The sequence below is a fragment of the Calidris pugnax genome, unplaced genomic scaffold (assembly GCF_001431845.1).
Source record: "Calidris pugnax isolate Ruff unplaced genomic scaffold, ASM143184v1 scaffold51, whole genome shotgun sequence".
NCBI classification, from domain to species: domain Eukaryota; kingdom Metazoa; phylum Chordata; class Aves; order Charadriiformes; family Scolopacidae; genus Calidris; species Calidris pugnax.
In genome coordinates, this window is record NW_015090797.1 from 4617484 (window position 1) to 4640914 (window position 23431).

The 23431-nt window shown below is 41.3% G+C and overlaps 1 protein-coding gene across 26 annotated transcripts in view; it reads left to right on the plus strand.

The window, feature by feature from the left end:
• The window catches only part of DTNA (dystrobrevin alpha), a 190657-nt gene that overhangs the window by 108080 nt on the left and 59146 nt on the right, over positions 1-23431 (plus strand). For all 26 annotated transcript variants that reach the window (XM_014936932.1, XM_014936941.1, XM_014936934.1 and 23 more), the window contains 3 exons: positions 9276-9489; positions 17219-17304; positions 18867-19021. In XM_014936932.1, coding sequence (XP_014792418.1) covers positions 9276-9489; positions 17219-17304; positions 18867-19021 — 455 coding nt within the window. The remainder of the gene's footprint in view (positions 1-9275; positions 9490-17218; positions 17305-18866; positions 19022-23431) is intronic.

Here is a 23431-nt window from a genome sequence, read left to right on the forward strand (position 1 = left end):
AGAGGGGGAAGGAACTTTTATTGTCAATTAAATCAATGCAGAAGAGAATGATTTTACTGGAGATCTTTACATACTCTTACACCGTGGTGGATTTGTCAGGTGCCATATTAAAAGTTAAAAAAGAACACATTTCAGTGTATTATTATCCTAATGGTTGTTCCTCATTAGTAGCACTTGACCAAGTTGGCAGGCCACATTCGTTTAATGTTCTGTAGTGATCAGAGTCTGGGAAGGTTTCAGAATAACTCATTTTTCCTTCTGGGCAGAACAGTAGGTGAGGACACAAGGATGCAAGCCCAGGAATATGGACAGGAGGACCTTTAACACTTTTCCCCAAAACTTTCTGTGCCTCGGTTGTACACATCACGTCCTGTAGATCTCCAGATGCCCAATAGCCAGGTTTGGCCACTCAGAATTGTCTCCTGTGTGGGCAGCTGGCCAGCACGTGCACAGAGACAGCCCAGCTCCTGATGGGCAGGACATCACTTGTGCAGACCGATTTCACACACCATTCTGCACAATGTCCAGCATGTTCCCTGTGGTATGGTGTCCCCCTGTCCCACATGGACAGGTGATCCACGTGAATTCAGTGAGTCCAAACACAGCTGACTTGGTACACATGCACAGGAGTTTGGAAAAAAGATGTTTCCTTCAGCTGGTCTGAATGTTTTATTCCTTATCAAGGCATACATTATTGATGGTGTCCTTATTGAGGTGTCCATCGTTGGGTGGGAAGGTAGAAGTGAATGGCCTTACTCCAGCTTCTCGCTGGGCCAGTGCACACTCTCACAGCACGGACAAAGAGATAACGAGGAGGAGGAGGAGGAGCAATACATGCAGCTCAGGGGACTAAATGGTGAAACCATGACCTCGCTCTGAGATCCCTTGGCGTTCAACGGAAAGCTTGAGAGAATGTTTGAGTAGGCAGAGCACCATGAGAGCTCTCTATACACCTCACACAAAACCTCTTGAGGATATGGAGGACTCTCTCCCAAGTGCCCTTGGGGCAGGCTGTGTGGTGTTTTTTGTTTATTGTGTGAGTCAGAAAAGGGATAGCTTACTTGAGCTATGGCTTTGGAGAAGAATCAGTGGGGCAACACTGATTCCTCTCCGACAAGGTTTCTTATGGTTTTGCCGTATAAGTTAGTGACTAGACAAGGACATCAGACAGAATCACTGATGTTGGCAGGGACGTCTGGAGAGAGCAGGGTCAGGTCAAACAGGTTGCTCAGGGCTGTGTCCGGTTCAGGTTTGAATCTCTTCAAGGGTGGAGACTCCATAGCCTCTTTGGGTACCCTGTCACGGCGTTTGACAACCCTCACAGGGAAAATTTTTTCCTTATGTTTAAATGCTCTCCTGTATTTTGATTTGTGCCCCATTTCCTTCTGTCTTTTCACTGCCCATTCCCTGAGAAGAGTCAGGGTCAGCTGCCTGGTGGGTGCTACTGATGTTGGCAGGGACCTCTGGAGAGAGCAGGATCAGGTCAAACAGGTTGCTCAGGGCTGTGTCCGGTTCAGGTTTGAATCTCTTCAAGGGTGGAGACTCCACAGCCTCTCTGGGCACCCTGTCACAGCGTTTGACAACCCTCACAGGGAAAATTTTTTAGCCTCTTTGGGTACCCTGTCACGGCGTTTGACAACCCTCACAGGGAAAATTTTTTCCTTATGTTTAAATGCTCTCCTGTATTTTGATTTGTGCCCCATTTCCTTCTGTCTTTTCACTGCCCATTCCCTGAGAAGAGTCAGGGTCAGCTGCCTGGTGGGTGCTGGCTATGCTAGAAATCACCGGGCTGTATGAACTGTGTCTGGCAGCAGAGGTTGGCAAGGGAGGTAGACCAGGGCTCCGAGACGTGGAAGCAGGAATAGGAACATACGGGACATTTCCAGGTACAGTGCGAGCAGAGGTTCAGGTGTTTGGGCTGTGAGTTGCCTACGTGTGACAGCTGTCACCAGGTGTGATGGCTTCTAGCCCTGAGCAGAAGCAACACCCTGGTGCATTTTCTTTTACATGCAATTTGGCACCCGAGAGGACAGAAGATTGCAGGCCATCCTAGTTGGCACATAGTAGTGGTGGGACATGCAGATAAAGCTTTTGGTGATCGTGCTCCAGTTGACTGGTTTGAGGGGCAGCTTGGTCACAAACAGGTGTATTTGGGCTGTGAGTTGCCTATGTGTGACAGCTGTCACCAGATGTGATGGCTTCTAGCCCTGAGCAGAAGAAACACCCTGGTGCATTTTCTTTTTCATGTAATTTGGCACCCGAGAGCATAGAAGATTGCAGGCCATTCTAGCTGGCACGTCAATCTCTGTAGTGGTGGGATATGCAGATAAAGCTTTTGGTGATCGTTCTCCAGTTGACTGATTTGAGGGGCAGCTTGGTCACAAACAGGTGTAGTTGAGAGGGAAAACACACCTCGCTCCGTCCCCCATTGCCCTCCTGGCAGCGGGAGAGAGAGACAAACAGGCAGAGGGACTGACTTCCCAGGGCTTCATAGCAATGACGATGACAAATGGCTCCAATACTCTGATTTGTGATGGGTTCATAGATTCTAATCAAAAAAAAGGAGAATCGCCTCACACATTTTTTAGTATTTTTAGGGTTGTTAGACAAGGAAGCATAAATCTGTCCCTTTTAATGAAATGCACCTGAAATACTTGACATACATTCAAGTGCCATTGATTTCAAATGACATTACTAGTATGTTTAAACTCAAGTCTGTCTGGAAGAGCTATTCTGGACTAAAATCTTAATGAAATGTATACTAAAATTTTGGAAATAATTTAAGTTCTTTAAAAGTTTTGCCTGTATTCACCAACAAAGGAAAATCTATCAAGGAGGAATTCTGTCCTAACTGTGAATTGGGCATGTTTAACCTAGATTTAGTTAGACCTGCTGTATATTAAGCAAATTTGGATTGATTATTAAAGCCCTAATTTAGTCGCTCCCCTTGTTTGATTAAATGTAATCTCCTGTTCCATGTCCATTTAGTAATAAATGGAAAGATGACATTGTAGAGTTCATGGTGGAATACAAAAAATGCAGTAGAACAGATGAGGATTTTTACATAAGTAGATCCGTTTAATGATAAGAAAGTTTCAGCACACAGACTGGTTGTAATTATTATTTTTTTTACTACTTAGCAGATAAACTTCCACTACAGTTTTCTTTTTTATCCTTGCTTAGGGCAACATCAGTTCTTGATAACTGTTTGAAGTTATCTGCCTCCTTTGAGATTAGTGATATATCCAAGATTATCTATATCTCACAGCCTTTACATAATACTAAATAAAGTGCATGATAGAAAGAAGACTTCATTTTTTCACTGCATAAATAAAGTTCAGTTTCTTTGCTTTGAGTTGAAAAAAAAAGAATGTAGTCCATTTCTTCTCCCACATTTTGGATAAGATACCTTTATCAACCAAACAGAAAATTACTAGTTGCAAGTAAATTAAAGTTACCAGTTACAATAAATTTGAAATATATTGGTTTCCTGCTAATGAAGAGACGTAAAAACACTTAAAGAAAAGAGGGAGGATCAAGATCAATAAAACTGACAAACATTTATAGTAAGAAACATAATTTTGTCCTAAATTCTGCTTTCTCCAAATGTATCCAGAGTACACCTCTTCCACAAATTAACCTGTTGACAGAGTTGTAGGTGGTGGAATTCTGCACTGTAACCATTAATTACCTTTTTCATCATCAGAGTAGTAAAAGGCAATAGGAAGAGATGTCCTGAACGTAGGTAAAGGCAGAAGGGCAGGATGTGAAACTTCAAAGGTGTTTGAAAACTTTTTAGTTTGAGGAAAATATAAAACTCCTTTCAAACTGAGCCAACTGTGTTCATTCTCCCTTACACCCCGCCGAGAGGGACTCGTCAATTCAGTTACAATGTGTTGGCAACAGGCACTCTCCAAATGTTGTTTTAGCAGGTGAAGAAGCCCACTGAAGGAAATAACATTTGTTATTTGGAGTATATTTTCATGCATTAATCATCTTAATTTTCTGCAGCTCAGCCAGGTTCTCCTCAAAGTATGCGTTTGTTGGTCATGATTGCCGTGGAGTGCATGGCAGCCACCTGTAATGCCACTTCTGTCCGGAGACTGAACTTTATTTACATTTACTAGTCACTAGCTGTTAGAGAAGTGCTCAAATATGAAACCCTCTATGACAGTGTTTAAATATTACTTAATCTCATGAAAGTTAAATTAGCAGACGGTGTTTACCATAGAAGATCTAATCATGCAGATGTTTAGCTTACCTGTGACTTTAGGAATCACTTAACGGAAAATCTAAGGGGAAATGTATACTTTAGCAACAGCTCGTGGAAATCATTACATTTTTATTCAGACGTCAGACAAATGAGGGAGATCTTCTAGATTGTACAGCTGTGCTGTTTACAGAGTATGAGGCCTTTGAAGAGTCTGTGAAGATCGGCTGGGCAGCATGATTTTGGATTGCCTTATACCACCCGGGTGCTGGATACAAGCAGCTTTTACTCCCGCTGCCTGGTGATCTCCTGCTGACACTGAAAAAACAACTGGCAGATTTCTGGAGCTTCACAGCTCCATTTCAGAAAGGGCATCTTTCTCGTTTTGAGGGATGATTCCCTTTTCAGAGGGAAACGTGGGTAAGGCAACAAAAGCAGCAACAGCAAAGAGAAGTAAAAAAAAAACCAAACTTGTAGCGTTTGACTGTTTTGAAGGAATTTAAGGCAGATTTTAGGAGAGAGAAAGCTCTCCTGCATCTGTGAGCTGTATGTGACACTGCAAACACTTTTTGTTGGCATCATCGTAGTGTGCAGAAATCACACTTGGGCTCCATTGCACTGCATGTTGTGCAAACAAAGTAAGGAGACGTGCCTTCTTCAGTGAGATTAAAACAATCCCAGGGAGGGATAAGTAAATAAATGGGCATAGCAGATGCTATAGAAAATGGATAACAGAGAGGATGGAAACCAAAAGAAGAGGAATGTAAGCTTATGCAAAGTTTGCAAACAAGGTTGACTTTTTGTTACTACGTTGGAAATACTACAGATAACGTATTAGCGTAGATATAAATTTCTAATAGTAAAAATGAACAGAGTGGAGCTTGCAGAGGCCTGTGTTGTCTGCCTGTTCCCAGTGTTGATAGGTTGACTTGGCGGCATTTTGTAATACATAAGAATCTGCTTACTATGAGAGTAAACATAAAAAAAGTAAGATTTGAAGAGATTAGTAGGGCACTACACCCAGATGTAATCTGTGCAAGGTCAAGCCATGCAGAGTAAGAGGCTGTGACTATGACAGGATCTGGTAGCTCTTCATACAGATTAAAGTATTTATTATTCATATTTTATATAAAACCTGAATTATTCCAGACCATGTAGTAGTCAGAAGAGAAAAGACATCTTTTCGTAGTGTTTAATGAGCAAGGTATGGGATTCATCTCAGTTAACTTTACCAGCTCTGAGGTTACATGTCTCATGTAAACTTGAGGCTTTAGGCTTTGTCTGTAGTCGATGAAGAAATATGGGCACCTCCAAAGTACCATTCATCCCACCTGCCTCCAGACATCAGCTTTAAGGTGTCTTTTTCTTCCACCAACCCTGGAGGAAGTCTTGATCACAAGCTGACAGGAGACACCTAATTTTTGACATTTAAATTTAGATGGGTGAATTCTTGTCCATAACAACTGACTTAAGGCCAGAGACTTCAGTCCTCTGTACAACAGTCTAAAAAACTCTCCTTGTGATTTTGAGCCAGACATTAGAACAGGTACTTTCAGAATTACCAGATCTGGTTCAAAAGTCTGGCTCTTGTCCATAGTCCATTTCCTCCTGCAGGAAGTGTTACTTTACAGCCTCTATAGAGAGATGTGAAATTCATGAATAAAATGCAAAATAAAATGGTGCAGTAGGATTGTTGTTTATTCAGCTTCAAGTGGAACCAAAGTGCTTCTGAAAAAAAAAAAGCCCAAGTAAAATTATTTATAGTACAAATGCACAGCAGTTCCTCAAGACTAGTATTTCATAGTGGGTGGGGGACTGCTACTGCTGTGTAATTTCCCATAAGTCTTATTCTTGTGCCCTGGCTTTCTGGCATACCAATGAATGTCAGGATAGCTTATGAGGCTTTCAGGTTAGAGTTAACACTAAAAAGAATATTTTTCTCACAGATTTATTAGTGTACTGATGTTATTAGTCCCCTGTCAGCTAGCCTCTGGGTATTTCCCTTCCCAGGACCATCATCAAAACCAGCTCTGGATATGGCTGTGTTATGAAAAATATAATATCAGTGGGAAAAGAAAAGGAAAAAAAAGTGAAAACCTACAGCCACATAGTATCAGTACTGGATCACGTGAAGAATGAAGACACCAAGCCCCATTTCAGCTTCATTCCTCATGCCATTTCTTTTCCTCCATGCTCTCTTATTCGAGAGTTTTCCACTACTAGGCTGTAGCAATTAAAGTTAAATTGCTGCGTGAAATTCTCACTGTTAGGGAGTCTGGATGCCTGGTTCACCCTCTCTGGATGTCCTTTTACCAGTGCTGGGGAAACCATCGCAGTTCCCTGTGACGGCAGAAGCAAACACATATGGTCTAAGCAATGGGCTTAATGCTGTGTTCATTCCTCAGGTCAGGTCAGATGCGGGGCTGCTTAAGAGGTACCCCAAGCAGCTCTGGTGACATGATTTGTTACCCTTTAAATTCCCCTTTTCCACTCCCATGCTTTTTTCCCCTCTACCACGCTCATGCACTCCCAGATAAACAGCCTGTCCCTGTTTAGTCTTTTCCCACTAGCTCTGATGTTGCTGATTTTACATCCTTATTCAGTATTTGTGATAGGGTTGCCCTAGGAATTTCTGCCTCAGTCGGCAGTGCTGTTAAGCTAGGAACCCTGTTTGTGGTGTTTCTTGGGTTGTTATCTTGTTAGTGTAGCCTCAAGCCAAGGTTAGCCATCTGCATACGCCTTACTCCCTTTTTGCCATTAGTTATCCTTGGTAATTTCTCACGTTGTTACCTTGTTAGTGTAGCTACAGCTCAGGTTCGACAGCTCTCACACATACCCTCGCACCCAGAAGCCAGCCTGGTGAAAGTGCTGGTGGAAGCACCTTCTCCTTCATCTGCTGGGTCTGAATTACCAGAGACAGCCCTCGTGGCCGGCGACAGCTAGACCTTGAGGGAAACATCACACTTAACCTTCTGCTTTCTGCCTGCCCGTCCCTTCTTAACAAGGTCACAAAATACATGCACATGGTCCAGCCTGTTGCTGCAACTTGACAGTGAAAACTGGTTGAATGGGAATGGGAATGGCTACATTAAAAGGATCTGAGGTGGTCCAGCCTGTTGCTGCATCTTCTGGCATGTTGCTCTGTATTTCTTCCTTGGCTGCCTTACAATGGTAACCCAGAGCAGGAAACGCTCATTAACCCTTCCGTCCTGGACCAGATGATGGCCTGCTTGTTGGTGGCTTCTTCCATTCTCTGCTTAGCCTGGCCTCTGAGCCATGTGGTGAAGCTGCCCAGATTATTATGGGCAGGCCATTTTCCTGGAGATCGTTCATCTTTCATTTTCCCAGATCACCTCTGTGGCAACTTGACAGTGAAAACTGGTTGAATGGGATGCACATGGTCCAGCCTGTTGCTGCAACTTGACAGTGAAAACTGGTTGAATGGGAATGGGAATGGCTACATTAAAAGGATCTGAGACCTATGCCAGACCTTTTTTTTTATGGAGAAGATGCTCTTCCCCCCAGCTAGAAGGCAAGAAGGAAGAGTTCAGAGAGGTTGTATGCTCCCCCCACCTGGCTTAATTCAGGACGACACTCTGAAGACAACGTGCCAGCATACAAAGTCACTTATAGAAGCTTCATTTTAATACAAAGGCCAAATAAATACTTAGGTGTCACAATGGAACTGCATCTTTCAGTTTTTCCCAGTGCCTTGACTGGTGCCTGAAGTAGTTGCTGCTGCTGTTGCCACTCGTCTGTACGGTGTATCTTCCTCTCTGAGCAGGGTGTTAGAGATTATTTTTTTCCTGAGGTAGAAGGAAAGAAACCAAATCATAAGGAAAAAATTCTAGACTAAGTAAAATGACTATATCTGGTTTCATTATCTATCTAATATCAGCTTACATTTCCCTGCCATCAGACCATCGTGTCACACTGCAGTCTGAGACAGCACCTGCAAACCAAGCAAGTAAAAATGAAATGATGAGGATTAAAATTAAATTTCTCTGTCCACAAAAAAATGCATCTCCTTCTACATACAGATGGCTCTTGATAATGCTATAAGACATATCTCAATACTAAGTAATGAGAACTATACAGTAGTTTCTCTGGTAAAAAAAGATAATTTGCACTCTGAACCTCATGATTTGTTTCTCATTGGCTTTCTTATTATTTCTTATTAAAAACATGGGTGATTTGTTGAGCTCAGGTTTGAACTAAATCCAAATTTTGAATGAGCATAGGGGTTTTTTTTTTGTTTTGGCATGGTGCACCGTGCGCTTCTGGAAATGCCAATCTCGACAAGCCGATCATACTGCCACAGGCAGATTGCTGTTTGGGTACAATATGAAGGGTGAGCAGAGATTGCCCTTTAAGCTGTTCATTGTAGGTTAAAATAAGCCCCCATGAAATTCAGCTTAGACCGGGACTTTTATCAGAGCAAGACATTCAACAAATAGTTTGGCAAATATATTTAGAAGACACGAAATACTATTTTGGGATCACTTGATTGCGTGTTCTTTGTTTAAATGTAGCTTGTCTACCCTGACTCAATTATAATTTTCTGTTTCTGTAAAATATTTTGCTTTCCGTACAAGTCGCTGAAAAGAATTTTCAAAATGTCAGTACGTGTTAAGCACTTAGTATTCCTAGGGTCCTCTGAAAAGCCCATCTGCTATGCAAATTAATATCTAAGAGTAGTTTCTGAATGGGGATTCATAGAGGCGTGGCTCAGAAAAACAATTAGCCTATGTTTACCTTCCAGTGATTACCATAAAATATAGATTTTGACCTGAATACTTTATACAACAAGGAATGATTTCCCGAGCTGGAGTTGTAGCAACTAATAATGTCAATATATTGTTTGCCTATTAACGGATTTGAATTTTATTTGTTCTTTCCTCAACATTTCACTCCTCAGTGAAGGAAAACGCATTCATTCATTTAATTATCCATGCAGCGCGTCCTGTTGTGGTTCCCCGCTCTGTGGGATGAGGTGACTTTTTTCCTCAGTTGCTTCCAGGAGCGCCCGTCCCCGCTGACTCTTTCTGTCCTGTCTGTCCCCTAGTGCACCTGGTGGACATCTGGAACGTGATAGAAGCCTTGAGGGAAAACGCACTGAACAACCTGGACCCCAGCATCGAACTGAACGTGGCTCGCCTGGAGGCTGTCATCTCCACCATCTTCTACCAGCTCAACAAACGGATGCCGACAACCCACCAGATCAACGTGGAGCAATCCATCAGCTTACTGCTCAACTTCTTGCTAGCCGCCTTTGATCCGTAAGTCTGCCTTTCTTCCCTCCTCTCCCGACTGGGGAAAGGATTTCGCTTGCTCCGGAAACGTCTTGGGAAAACAATTGAACAAGCTAAATTCTGACCCAAATAAAGAGCATGTGAATAGTGCTAACTAGGGAGGGAACCTAAATTAAGGACCTCTGCGTTCCTCTCTGTCGAGCCAAATTCAGCACAACTGTGTTTTCCATCCAGTTGCTCAGACTTGTTCCAGTTTATATCAAAGAAGAATTATCTACAGAAACAAATTTACATCCGCTTCTAATTTGCCTTGTTATTTATTGACACACCAGTGGCTGACACCACTGCAATGCCTCTGCAGCAGTGACATGGGTTAATAGCTCATTATTTTGAAAGAGCTCATTTTCCTGCAAGTTCTTGCAGCTGTAAGCAATTTTTTTTTTTTCTGGCTCATGCCAGTGCAGCATGATTTTGAGACCGTGACAGAAATAGGATAAAGACCTGGAGGTGATGCTGAAATTCATGTTGTTTATTACTGCATGGGACCCATATGACAAAAAGGAGAAGTTTGAGATGGAGTGAACCACTTACTGTAACAAATATACTGTGTGTACATATTACAGTTTCTGAATACATAGTCATCAGCCTGCACTGCCATATCTGCAATCCTCAAAACTGAATTACTGGAGAACAGTGGTTAAGTCTCAGAGATGCAGATGACCTATTGGCTCTTTATGGCAAAAATTCACCAGCTGAAAACACTGGCCATGACACATTAAAATCCAAATGCTGCCCCTCTCCCCCTCCCTCTTTCCTGTCCCCTCTCCTGAGGGCCCCGGTGCTGGGTACCATCGAGCACCTTTCAGAGCCAGACCAGCCAGCAGCTCAGTTGCCATAGCAACAGGGAGAAAAAGTAGATGTTCCACATGATGAGGCTGCACCCAACCTACCCTCCGGCCCCTCCGAGGGGGGAAAAAAAAGAAGCCAATCTGTTGTGAAACCCTAGACTTCAGGGATATTTTTCTCCCCTCAAGGGCAGTAAAAGAAGGAGCAGGCGTTTTAATTTGTACCGTTGTGGCTGTGACAAGAACACGAAAGGACATTGACAATGGCCAAACGCATGAACTGGTGCATGCTGCTTGCTGTAAGAGGGGTAGAGACCTCAGCTAGATGTCAAGGCCACTTGCAGAGGAGAGGATTTTACTGCTCTGTGGTGAAACTGAGATTGTGCTAAAAGGGGCAAGGTTTTGCCTTCCCTGAAAACATCCCATGTGCTGTGGGTCATGACCTGTTTCTGGGCTCCCATAAGGACCTCCCAGGGACGAGGAAGCTGTGACCCGTATTCCGTTCACCGAGCAGCAGCTCAATCTGTCGTGCTGCCTCCAAGCAGGGTGCACAGGATGCTCTTCCCAGAAGGATGGAGACACCCAAAGGAGCCCCAGGAACAGGCTCCCAGCTCTGGGACCTGAGACAGAGACCTACTGCCTATCACCCTTTTTTAAATGCACCAAACCTATGAGATTCGGGTACAATCTGAAGATACCATGGAGATGTGGGTCTTCATGGAGACGTGGATCAACTAGATCTCTCTTTACTGTTAATGGGAGTTTGGACACCTGTCACAGCTACAGACATACAAGTTAAGCGTCTTATTCTCAAAATTCACCCTACCCCTTAGTACAGTTCAGATTATTGAAGTTTTGGGCTGGGTGTTGGTTTAGCAACAGACCTGGTGGTCCAGATTTCCCTGCTTCTGGGAAACAGAGGGAGGGAGGTGGCTCTACCTACAGGAATGGTGTGCAAGATGCTGGGGTCTAATCAGACCTGATGTCTCTGCTTCCCATATTGCTCCCTTCCCTCCCATCCTCTGCAGTGCAGCAGAAGGGTCCTTCTCTGCTGAAGGCAGGGGCTGAAGTTGGTAGAAGGAGAAGCAAGGTCTTTTCTCAAGGTCCTGTACTCACAGGGAGGCAGGAGGGGAACTGTGAGGTGAGAGAGTCATTTTTTCACTCTCCCCCCATTTATAAAAACTGAACAGTTAAACTAAATTGCTTGCAATCTTCTCCAATGAAAAGAGGAGTTTTAGTAGGTGCATGAATCATTCTGAAATCACAACAGTCACCCCTAAAATAGTCCTGTTACCTTTGATCTGGGTTCACTCCTCTGTTTCTTTGCCTTGTGTTTTAAGGAAACGGTTGACCTGCAGAAATGCTATCCAAATTTCTAGATGACTACTGAGGAATTAATTTTTACATTTATTAGTGAATGTTAATATGATGACATTTGATTCTATGAATGCAGACAAAAAAGAACCCTAAAACCCTAAAAAAACCCAGAATAGCTTTCTAAGACCAAAACAGCAGACCAAGACCAAATAGATCTTCAGCATAAATGAGAGGGCTGTTCTACATGAGAATGTATGGGTTGGGTATCTGTGACTACACAGCACCATGGCTGCTCCTGCTGTACTGTGGGCAGGTCCAGAAAAGGTTGTGCAGTTTCTCATGTCCTGTTCGAAATGCAAAGAAAGAGAATGGAGAAACGAAGTCTGCGACTTAACGTGTATGAAAGGAGCACAAGGGACAAGTTAATGTGTGATTTAAAATCTAATAAGCCTACCACTGTCATTTGTTTAGTTCTAGTTAATATATACTGCCCCATGTGTACTGTGCTGGCTGAAGATCCTCCAGACTTTAAACAGAGCTTCTTCCTTTGTTTATAGCCTGCTGAAAACCTGACAGTTTTCTCTTCCTAGAGTATTTTCTAGACTATTTCCCTAGGCCTGCAATACAGATGTCTTCTCAGGAGCTAGAAACTTAAGAGGACCCATGGTGCAGTACCATGGCACATGGGCCAACTTGCCCACTGTCTGTGCTGAACATTCATCCCAATTTTTTTACGATTTTTTCACAGCCTTGGGGATTCATTAGACCTACAGGTAATTATATTTCCCTGCTGCTCAACCCTGAAGGGAGGAAAAATTATAGTGTGCAAGATTTCACGTGACACTGACTCCGCTGCTCCTTCATGCTAAGCCAAAACCAAAGTGCAACTTTAGAGAACTGCAAGACAAAGAAATCAAAGTTCACAAACAGAAATGCAGTTAAAATTAATTTGGCATTGGTGTGTGAAAGCCATCATCATGTGGTAGAGAACCCCTACAGACCAAAACCAGTGAGCAGAATGAGGTGGTCAGACTTCAAAGAACCTGGACAAAAACACGCCTGACTTGTGTTTTTAACTGCATGGTAAAATAGAGCAATAGCTTTTGCTTCAAGGTCTAAGGTGATTAACTGGCTTTATGAAATAATAGCATACTTCCTTCGCTGGCACACAAGTACTATATGAAAAAAATGACAAGTTCAAACCTTTCTGAACAATTCATCCCAGGCCAGTGTCAAAGCCAGCGCAGGAGGCAAGGTGGAATGTCAGCCTCATTCAATCGAGCTGTTCCCAAAAAACACTCTTTTTAAACAGACTGTAAAATATTCTGTGCTAGATCATCTTCATAAATGACTCACTATTGCAATATACCTGCAAAGTTTAACTGACAAGATCATAGCGGATTTTCCTCTGTCCCTTGACATACCTGTCCTGTGGATGGGGCTGGGAGCTCTGGGCTATGAAATAAACCCAATCTGACTGGAGGGGCTTGACTCCTACAAAGAAAAGAGGAAATGTTCATGCCCTTGTTTAATCAAATGCACAGTTGAATCATACAGAGTTCAATAGCTAAAGGTGTTCGGTATCTGTTCTGGAAGTTCAACTTCTTGCTCATCCATCTGTTCAGAGCTGTCGCGTGTTTAATTCCCTCTCTTCTCCACCTTCGCTCATCATTGAAAGCCACACAGTCCAGCTAGCCTTTATGAAGGAAGTCCAGCAAAAACATGCATTTCAGAGATTTGGCCATTATGTGTTTTGCTCTCCTAACTGAAAGAATTTTTCTGGATTCCAGTAGAATTTCCTCTCTGAAAGCTGTTTATGAAAATGGGAATTTGTAATTGCAGCCTCTGACGTGTCAGAATTGGCTGCCCTGATTAAGGTGGGCAGTAGAAGGCCCACAAGTAACTGAAGAATGAAGTAAAGTAACTGAAGAAATTTCATTACTTTTGGAAAAGATAAGTGTTGGGGGAGCACCACTTCATGCCTAGTAAATGAGAAAAATCATATTTTCTCCATGTCTCTTTCATGGGACACGTTTGATATTTCTAAAGATGTGATGTTATTTCTTTATAGCCTTCCCCACCACATGGCTGTCTCAGTGTGAGTAGCGCTAGAGATCCTGACAAATGTCAGTGTTGTCCATTTGGTAACGCTCTCCTTGCTGACCCAAAAGGCAAATTCCAGCCCTGGAGCTGGACTCAGCCTCGCAGGGTCTGTGCATTCATCAGACAGTCCATGGGGCTTCCTTGCTCCGGGGAGAGGCTGTGTCTCTCTGCAGCTGTGCGTTTGAGGAGGAAATCTTCTGCTCTTCTCTGATGTCTAAAAGCCTGTGTTATTTTTTGCCCTTTTTTTCCCCAAGCAGCAGGAGATAACCTTAAGCCCTGGCCATAATTCCCTTTCCTAAGTGCTCCATCCTGTGTTGTTGCTAAGTGCACATCAGCGTCAAGGTTTGCCTGTGCCATCCTTTATGCTTCTAGTGCTTTTCTGTAGGGATCTGAAGAATAACCTTAATAAGAGAGGTGCTACAGAAAATCAAAATATTTTCTGTCCTCTCCTATTTCCACCGGTAACATTTTTATCTCTTTGCATTAGCCAGCCTAAAGCTTCTTTCAGGGAGCACTGACTTCAATAGAGATCTTCGTGCCGCTACGATCCACTGTTTCAGGATTTGCTTTTACGCAGCAAACGCTGCAAGGCTCCAGTGCTGCCAGTCAAGGGCATCTGTAGTGCTTACACATAGCTTAGGGCACTTCTGGATCAAAATTATATTGGCAATTCTTAGGCCCCATTATCCTGTCTGTTCATCAGTCATCTGTATTTATATATGCATGTGTGTATATGTATGCACGCACACATGCACACACAGATATATATTTGAAGGGCAAATTGAATTTATACTGGCTCTAGTGATGCTTTTATGAATACAAATGACCGATACAAAATACAGTGTCAAAACTAATCAGCTCAAACAGAGAGATTGAAGAGATAAATGAAATCTTTTCTTTTTCTGTTCCTCTGCTCCATAACCATTTGAGTATGGGAAAAGCCAATGGCACTGAGGTGGAAAGCTGAAGGCAAGTTGATATGTGTCTGCCATTCAATAATATAATCCTATTAGTAAATGTAACTCTACCTACTGGGAAAAATAATCTAAATCTGAAGCACTTCCACGTGGGCTTTATTTTTTCCTGTAATTCTTCCATTGCTTCTTAATAACGCCATTGCTTCCCCTTAGCATTTATTTTTCTTATAGATATATATATATTAGCTCTGTAACAGCTCTTTTAAAGGCAGGTACAGAAAAATTCCCCAAGGTCTATAGAGTAGCATGCACAAAAAGAATACAAAATGACCAAATTCTCGGCCATAACAGTGCTAGGTTCTGGTTTACACAAATCCGAATCCAGTCAATGAAGGGTGGAAATACAGAAGACTGAAAATTCCTGTACTGTGATTTTAATCTCATGAAGCCAGTCAAAGGGAACACAATGTAATGAAAAAGAAAATATGCACAAAAGCCAGCATTATAGAACATAGTAAAGATTTATTTCTTAAATACTGAAGTAGTGAATTTATTTCTTTTTTTCTGAATCTCTATTTGATTTTCAGGCAAAAAGCAGAATTTTAAATGAGTGTAAAGAATATTTACAATTAATATTTAGAATAATGGTTTACACTGATGTAGAACTAAATCCAATTCGCCGAACTTTAAAGATTATTAGCTAGCTAGGCTTAGGGAACTGACTCATTTTCTAAAGACTGGGTTACGTAACGAACATAGCAGTGAAGCATGTAACATGCTTTAATGTACTGATATGAGTACACCTTTCCCATCTACTCTATATGTATATGTTACTGCATTAGTCTGGTTTGGGGTTTGCAGAGAGAAAGAGAGTCACAAGCCCTCTGTCTCTCCAGAATCAGTTTATCTTTTGGTTCTGATCAGACACAATTTTCTTCATTAGAATTATGAGTGACAATCAACAGAGTAATTTCAGAAATACTGATGAAAAGCTTAATTTCTGTATTTCATATTTTCTATTGCCAGTGCAATTGGACTATCTTATCTGAGACATAATTATATATATTTAAACAGGAAACCTCTTGCACACGTAATGTTCCCTGACAGAGTAAAGACTGAAGGTCACAGAAACCCCGCTTCCAAAAAATGAGACAAAACTTTATTATCAGGTCCCGTCATTAGCCCTATCAGCAGAATTTAGAAGGAGACATGGGTGCCATTTTGCAAAGCTCACAAACATTGGGTTTGTCTTTTAAAGCAGGATGACAACATGTTCTCACTGATATGGGAAGCTATTAGGTAATGCTAAGGAGTTTGGATGACAGATAAAAGTTGCTAGAGTGCAACTGTGCAGTCTTACTGCCTTATAGTAAGACTCTGAGAATTCCAAGAAAAAACACATTTCATTGTTTGGATGCCAAAAAAGAACATTAAAAACAGATAAACTTGCGAGAGCGTGTTGATTCTCATCTTTGGAAAGGGCCAGAACATTACAGCATTCTTGTTCTGCCATTTCTCTCAACACTGGACTTAGTTTTGCCTAAACTGGGGGGGTAGGTCTTTTAGAAGGTAAGAGTGCCTTGCAGCGTGTGAAGTCATTCAAAAAAATCACGTATTACTCATGCAGCTCGAATACACCAAGGTTTCTATAATGGCAGGTAATCATTGGGGACCATCCTGACTGTAGAGGGAGGATGAGGATAGCAAGAGGAGCAATAAAGTTAAGCCATTGCGTGCTTCCAGGCAGTTGAAGGAAGAGTTGGCAACCTGCTAAAGGTGAACACAGCGTCCTGAGAGTGCAATATATGGTCTGATTCTTCCAGGGAGAACAAAAACGTTGTTATTTTTACCTGAAAGGGACTGGATTTACAGAAAAAGATATGTATTTTTGCCCCAGGGAATGCTCCTGTGTGCATTTGGGGTTTAATAGCATTATGCAGTTTAAGTTCAAAACAGAGACCCAGGCATAGCCTCAACTTGAACAAAGCAGGGACAAGACTCTTTTACATGTCAAAACAAAAGTAATTCTGGATGCAGGTATATTCCCCATTTTTCAGCAAAATTCTTAAAGTTTCATGGGGGTCAGGTGTATCATTTAAAAGCCAATTGTCAGGACTTATTAACAGGTACAACACACAGCTTGTGCAATCATGTGAGTCCTTTCTGCTTTTTCACTTTCGTTCCCAGTGTTGATATTTTGCACTTTTTTGCAATCTTCTGGGGACAGAAGATACACATTTCACTTAGAGTAGGGAGACCCTGAGTGTGATAAGTGCCTTCCAGTGCTAGTGTAGCACAAAGAGCAGTAATAATCATCACCTCAGTGTATAATGAGATAAGCAGTTTAATTCTGAGCTTCATGCACATAATAAATCTGTTCTGGAACCTTTACAGAACAGTGTACTGATGTGTGTTCCCACAAAGCAAACTTTGATTTTAAAAGCCTTATTTCTTTGTATGTCAATCCACATACAGTGTGCATTACAGTATGTCATCATGTCAATGGTATACATTTTAAATGGAAAGAGGTCCATATTATAAAATGACAAATGTCTACTTTCTACTTTTGAACAGGGAAGGACATGGTAAAATTTCTGTTTTTGCTGTCAAAATGGCCTTGGCAACTCTCTGTGGAGGAAAGATCATGGACAAATTAAGATGTAAGTCTTTTGGGTGGGCATTTTTTACCTCGTTGTACTCGGAGAGATAAAGGTGCAAGTAGGAAAAGAGGGAATTAGGACAAGTTATAGTTTGATGGTTGGATTTGGGGTTTGCACTATATATATCTCCAAGTTAATCCTAGTAAATGTTTGTCTGAATTTCCCACTGGACTTCACATTTTTGAAGGCAAATTGCATATATTGAGGTTCTGATTGGTGGATTTATTATTTTTTTCCTTTGGGATAATTGAATTCAGAGTACAGGTAAGTGCCTCAAATGTTCAACATGATGAAGCATCATTTAGCAATTTCTTCAGACTTTTTCTGAATAACATCTCTCTCATTTCACACTTAGAAGTAAAATATATTTATGCACTATTTGTATTTCTTCCCATAGGGCACAGACTAATTCCATCTATTTTGGAGAACAGATTCTCATTTCACAGGATTTATTCCTGGTTCCCCAATGGCCGAGGTGTAGTTTACTTGTGGCTGCGATGAAAGACTTTCTCTTTAGTGCTATGATGTCTGTAGCTCAAGTCCAGAACCATTTTCCAGACTTTTTGACCAAAGGATTAATGTCAACCTTCAGTTTCCCTGGAGCCTTTTACTACAGTCAAAGAAAATTGAGTTTACAAATTGTTGTTGATTAGGGTAGGCAAGTAGAAATCCCAGGTGCTAACTGAGTCTTCCAGATTTAGTGCCATTTTTTAGTATGTTATATCTATGTAGAAACTCAAAGACAGATTGAACTTAAATTGTAAGTTGAACACTGTTACAAATTGAAGACTGTTTTTTCCTTAGGCTGCTTTAAGAATAGGACCAGGGTTCATCCAGTGGAAGGCTGGAGTACGATGATGATTTTTCAGGTCAACAGTCCCAGGGTCCTGTTTCCCGAATTTCTCTTCCAGGTTCCTGCAGCTGACATGACAGCCTGAAAAATGATAAATGTTCCTTAGTCTGTGATGCCCTGCTAAGCCTAGGATAATTTTAAACAAAGAGAAAGCTAAAGGCTGAGAAAAATGCATCTCTGAAATAATAAAACTGCGATATGTTTATACATGAGCAAAAAAAAAAAAAAAAATGGAGAAGACTGAAAAGTCTTAAAGTATTGCATTTGAAAGACTTTCAGTACTTTGTGTGTCCAAAACAATAATAACTGACTTAATGAATTTATTGTCAAGATTTAGATTTGACATGGTAAGCCAGCAGTAGGCAAAAAGCTGATGTTGCGTATCTTGTCGAATTAGATCCTTCTTATCTGATTAAATTACAGCCTCATGCCATGCATCAGACTTCAGTTTAAAAAATGACCACACACAATGAAAAAATAAGCAGGCATATTCTAATATCAAGATCAGCTACTTTTTAGTATGTAAAACATTCTCTTTGTTTTCTATTGAGAGGGGCTATGATTAAAGATGCAGTAATAGTGGAGGTTTCCATAAGCAGAACATGTTGTTTAGCTCTTCTGGTTCAAATCAGATGGTACTGAAGTCAGAGCAAATATGTAGCTCCCACTGAAGTTGCTGTGTCTTTTTCTTGTCTTTCCCCCACCTCAGATATTTTCTCAATGATTTCTGACTCCAGTGGAGTGATGGTTTATGGCAGGTATGACATGTTTCTGCGGGAGGTTCTCAAGCTGCCCACGGCTGTTTTCGAAGGGCCTTCATTTGGTTATACTGAGCAATCAGCAAAATCCTGTTTCTCCCAACAGGTAAGTGAAGAGTGAGCATCCTAAAGCCATGAGTTTCTTACTTTCTTACACATACGTGCAGATTTGCCCAGCAAACAAATAGCTGGGTGGGAGGGAGGTCCACTGTGCTAATTTCTGGCAGGTAGGCTGGCTGCCTTCTATAGGAAGCCAGTTTCTATGGATTCTCCATATCACTTCGGAGGAGAGAGAGTCTTAGTCAAAAAGTAGTTCAGAGCAGGATCTTAACTTACATATTCCTGAATTGGGGAGCCTGAGGAGACTAACTTCCTGATTTAAGCACTTACTTATGTTTAAGTTAAGTACTTACATTTAGATGATATAAATACTCCGAGACATGCCATTCTCCACTCCAGTTAATTGTTAGTGCTATAACTACGTATGAGACTTCAACTTCTCCATACAAAGCACAACTCCCACTGGAAAATCAAGCTACATGCTTTCCAAGTGATGGCATACACATATGAGAACTTTACAAGGGAAAGGAAAATTGCCTTAAACCTTTATTGAAAATGGGAGTCAGTAGGTATTAGAAAACCCCTAGTCTTTTACAGATAGCACCAATGAGATAGGGTCAGGAAAGCAATGAATTTGTCCTGAAGAAAATGCAAGATTTTTCCACAGCTCACCAGACTCTGTAGGTGCACTGAGTACAGTGCCTTGGCTGTAGCTAATACCTAGTGCATCAAAAGAACTTATAATTGGGGCTGGTTGTCCACTTCTCCAATGGAGAAAGAATTCCTCTGGCTCTTGCCACACATCACACTGTGTAATTCCATTAATATTAAGTAAGGCGAGATGCTGAAACTAGGAAAATGTTAGAAATAAAGTGGTATTTTCCTTCTCTTTGTCCTTCCATTCACTAACTGAATATTGTTGAGCAACTGATTGGAGCATAAATGTCATTTTCATGCAAAATGGAGTCTCATTTTTTGTTTTCCCCCAGTTTCATCACTAATCAATAGGCGCATCAGTCAACTAAAGGCATTGTTGCAATTCATTTATTGAATCATCTCCAAAATCATTCTAAATCATAATGTTTGCATAGGTGAAACTAGACTTATTTCACAGAGGGAGACTTAAGACAGCACTTCATCTTGTATTGAGGAATTATATATATATTATATTGAAGAATTTACATAGTGAAGTGACTTTTTGGTACTTTTGTGTTAAAGTAACAGAAGAGTGCTCTTGCATGGCAACAAGGCATTCAAGCTTTGTATGTTGGACATGGTATTATTAAAGATCAAAGAAAGCAATTTCTTTTTTTGAAAAAATGTCATTAGTCTCATTTTCTATCTAAGCAGCCATCAGAAATGGCCCTTTCATTGACCGTGCATCCAAAGGAGTAGACCAGGTGTACTAAGGTGCCTTGAGAAACAAAGTCTCCAAATAGGCATTATACGGTTTAGTTCACAATCTCCATTTAAAGCTAACAAGAGTTAGGTGTCTGACAAATGTAGGTACACAGCAGATTTACTAAGCTGCTGTTTTACGTCTGTAGGTAGCCAAGTGTTCCTGTAAATCTAGTCTAATTTTTCACTTAAATTCATTTTATGTACTTCTCATTGAGTCTTCACTAGGGATAAACCAGAGTTTTGCAATGAGACTCAAAACAACATATCCCTATGACAAATTGTAACCACAGGCTTCGTCACGTTGTAGGTCATTCTCTCACTCTATCGTATTGGACTTAGTGTTTATCAAAAGTTGATGCCTTGGGATAAGTTTGGCACTCTCTCTCTTCTCAGTGTGGATCACTTTTGCTTACCAGAAACCTTACTGGTATCAGCCTTCTGATACATAGATTCCTCAATTTCAAGGAAAGAAAAAATTCTGGGAATGATCTTCTGCTCACAGCATCAAATCCATTTCTGTTTGCATCTGGAAGGATTTTCTTTCTACTGCAGCAATGTTTTATTATTCCCCATTGTACTGGTTTACTTGATCAAACCATGTATTTTCCTCCGTCTGTGAGCCACTGCTAGATTGAGCAGCTATTCAAAATAGAAACAATAGCGTTTCCTTGTCAGCAGATTTATGGAACAGAAATGCCAGAGCAAGTGACTTAATGTTTCAGAATACAAATCTGTGGCTCAAAAAGGGATTTTATAGCCACCACTTTACCCCATGGGTAGGTTTAATATGATGTTATAGTGTGTTTGAGTTTAAAAAGTGTTGCTATTATTATAAAAAACACTTTCTTTTCTTTTTTTTTTTTAATCCCAAATTTAAAAGGTAGACACGAACTTCGTTTTCTTAGCACTTGGCTAAGTGTTATTCCACAAACCTAGACTCCATCTGCATGTGGCATATATTTAGAAAACAGCTTTCAGCTTCAACTTTCCCAGCAGCTGAAAAAAACTGCAGGAGGAAAATACGCTTTTTAAAATATACGGAAATTGCTCTGCTCCTTTTAAGAGACACCTTCTAATCCATAAAATCAGTGACCACCGGAGGAGCCCATCCATAAAGCTGTCAGTGAAGCTAAAATGCTTTATTTGGTGCAAATAGGGTTTTAAATTATAGCTGCATTCAGAAAGCCTAGTGCATTGCAGAAGAGCTGTTCTTGTCTCCCCATCCACTTGCTTGTTTAGACCAGTTGTGTGTTTGCTGCCCAACTTATCTGCCTCCAAGAGCAGACTTAAGGCTACTCAGCTCTGCAGTATGAGGCACTGGAGGATCTTAGAGTCATAGAGAGTCATAGAGTTGTCCAGGCCGGAAGGGACCTCCAAAGGTCATCTAGTCCGACCTCCCCGCAGTCAGCAGGGACACCCCCAACTAGACCAGGTTGCCCAGGGCCTCGTCAAGCCTCACCTTGAATATCTCCAGGGAAGGGGCCTCAACGACCTCCCTGGGCAACCTGGTCTAGTTGGTTCTTTCTTTTCCCAAACTTTGTTCTGCCTTTTCTCCTCCTGTTCTCAGTTCTGCTGCAGAGACCACAGACATTTGGTGGTGGCATTGGCCAGCAAAGCCACGCTGAACGTCCACAGTAGATCTCCAAAAGAAAGATCCTTTTCTGTGAGCTTATAGCATAGGATGCCTATGCAGAAGTGGTTATCCACTCTACGTGGCTGGGAAGATCATTCATACAACAAGCAGGTGGTAACTGTTTGATTGGACTTTCATACTGCAGGTATTGTGGGAAAAGACAGTGTTTCGGTGAGATTTAGAGCTCATATTCTGGCTATTTCTGTATATTAAAGAATCAAGACCATTTTCCCAATTAGCCTGAAGTGTTTTCTTTTAGGGACAAATACCTTTATATATTTCCCAGTATCTTGCAATATTTCAGCCCCGAGAATGTTACAGAGTGAGGAGTTTTCCACTAATCATTCAGTGCATAAGAGAAATAATGATTTTCTTTACATCTGTTGCCAATTTTATATAAATACAGCACAGACACTCCATCTGGAAATCTCTGCTCTTAAAAGCACTGCACAGCACACGGAGATGATACATGTCACTGCATAGCTGCTGTTTTGCTTCCTCATGGGGTAACTACGGTTCTTTAGCAAGTTAAAGCAGTAGCTTACGCAATCAAATATGAAAATTTAGCAATCCCTTTGGATATGGGGATGCTACTTAAATATGTATGTATATAAATTGTATCTGCACACATTCTCAACAGGGCTCAATATTTTTGCGCCTTAATTTTATTTCAAAGGAAGGCTCAGTTGATGATTCCGTAGAATCATAGAACTGTCTGGGTTGGAAGGGACCTTAAAGATCATCTAGTTCCAACCCTTCTGCCATGGGCAGGGACACCTCCTGCTAGACCAGGTTGCTCAAAGCCCCATCCAGCCTGGCCTTGAACACTTTTAGAGATGGGGCATCCATGACTTCCCTGGGCAGCCTGTTCCAGTGTCTCACCACCCTCACAGGAAAGAATTTCTTAAGAATTCTCTGTCCTTGACTACCCAGTAGCTGTGTACTTTAGTACACGCTTATGTAACCAATATACTAGGTAGGAAAAAGCAAGTACTTATGGTTAAGATATCTCAGGCTGAAATATCACTTCTAGGTATGAAAAAAATGAACTAAGATTTGTGTTGATTTCTCCCAGATTCATGAGAAGCTTAAGGCCCTAAATTATATTTTTTAAATCAACAGGGATATTTTAGAGTTTAAACCTCTGTGAAAGTTATAGGGGCATAGGCCTTCTAATGCTTATAGGTGTGGAGAGTTTAGGAACAGTTGCAGTCCCTGAGTGTTTGCAAAAAAAACGTCCCACAATCACAGCCCACCCTAAAGTAGTTGCTATCACTCTACAGACAAGCGAAGTCTCTTAAATTACGGTAACACAATTGCCTGTGGTGGTTTGTCCTTACCCTGTATTTGTTTTCTTTCATTTTCTTTGTTGGAGTACCATCAAGGATTCTTTGCAGTGGCTTTTCATGTGAAAATTGGTGA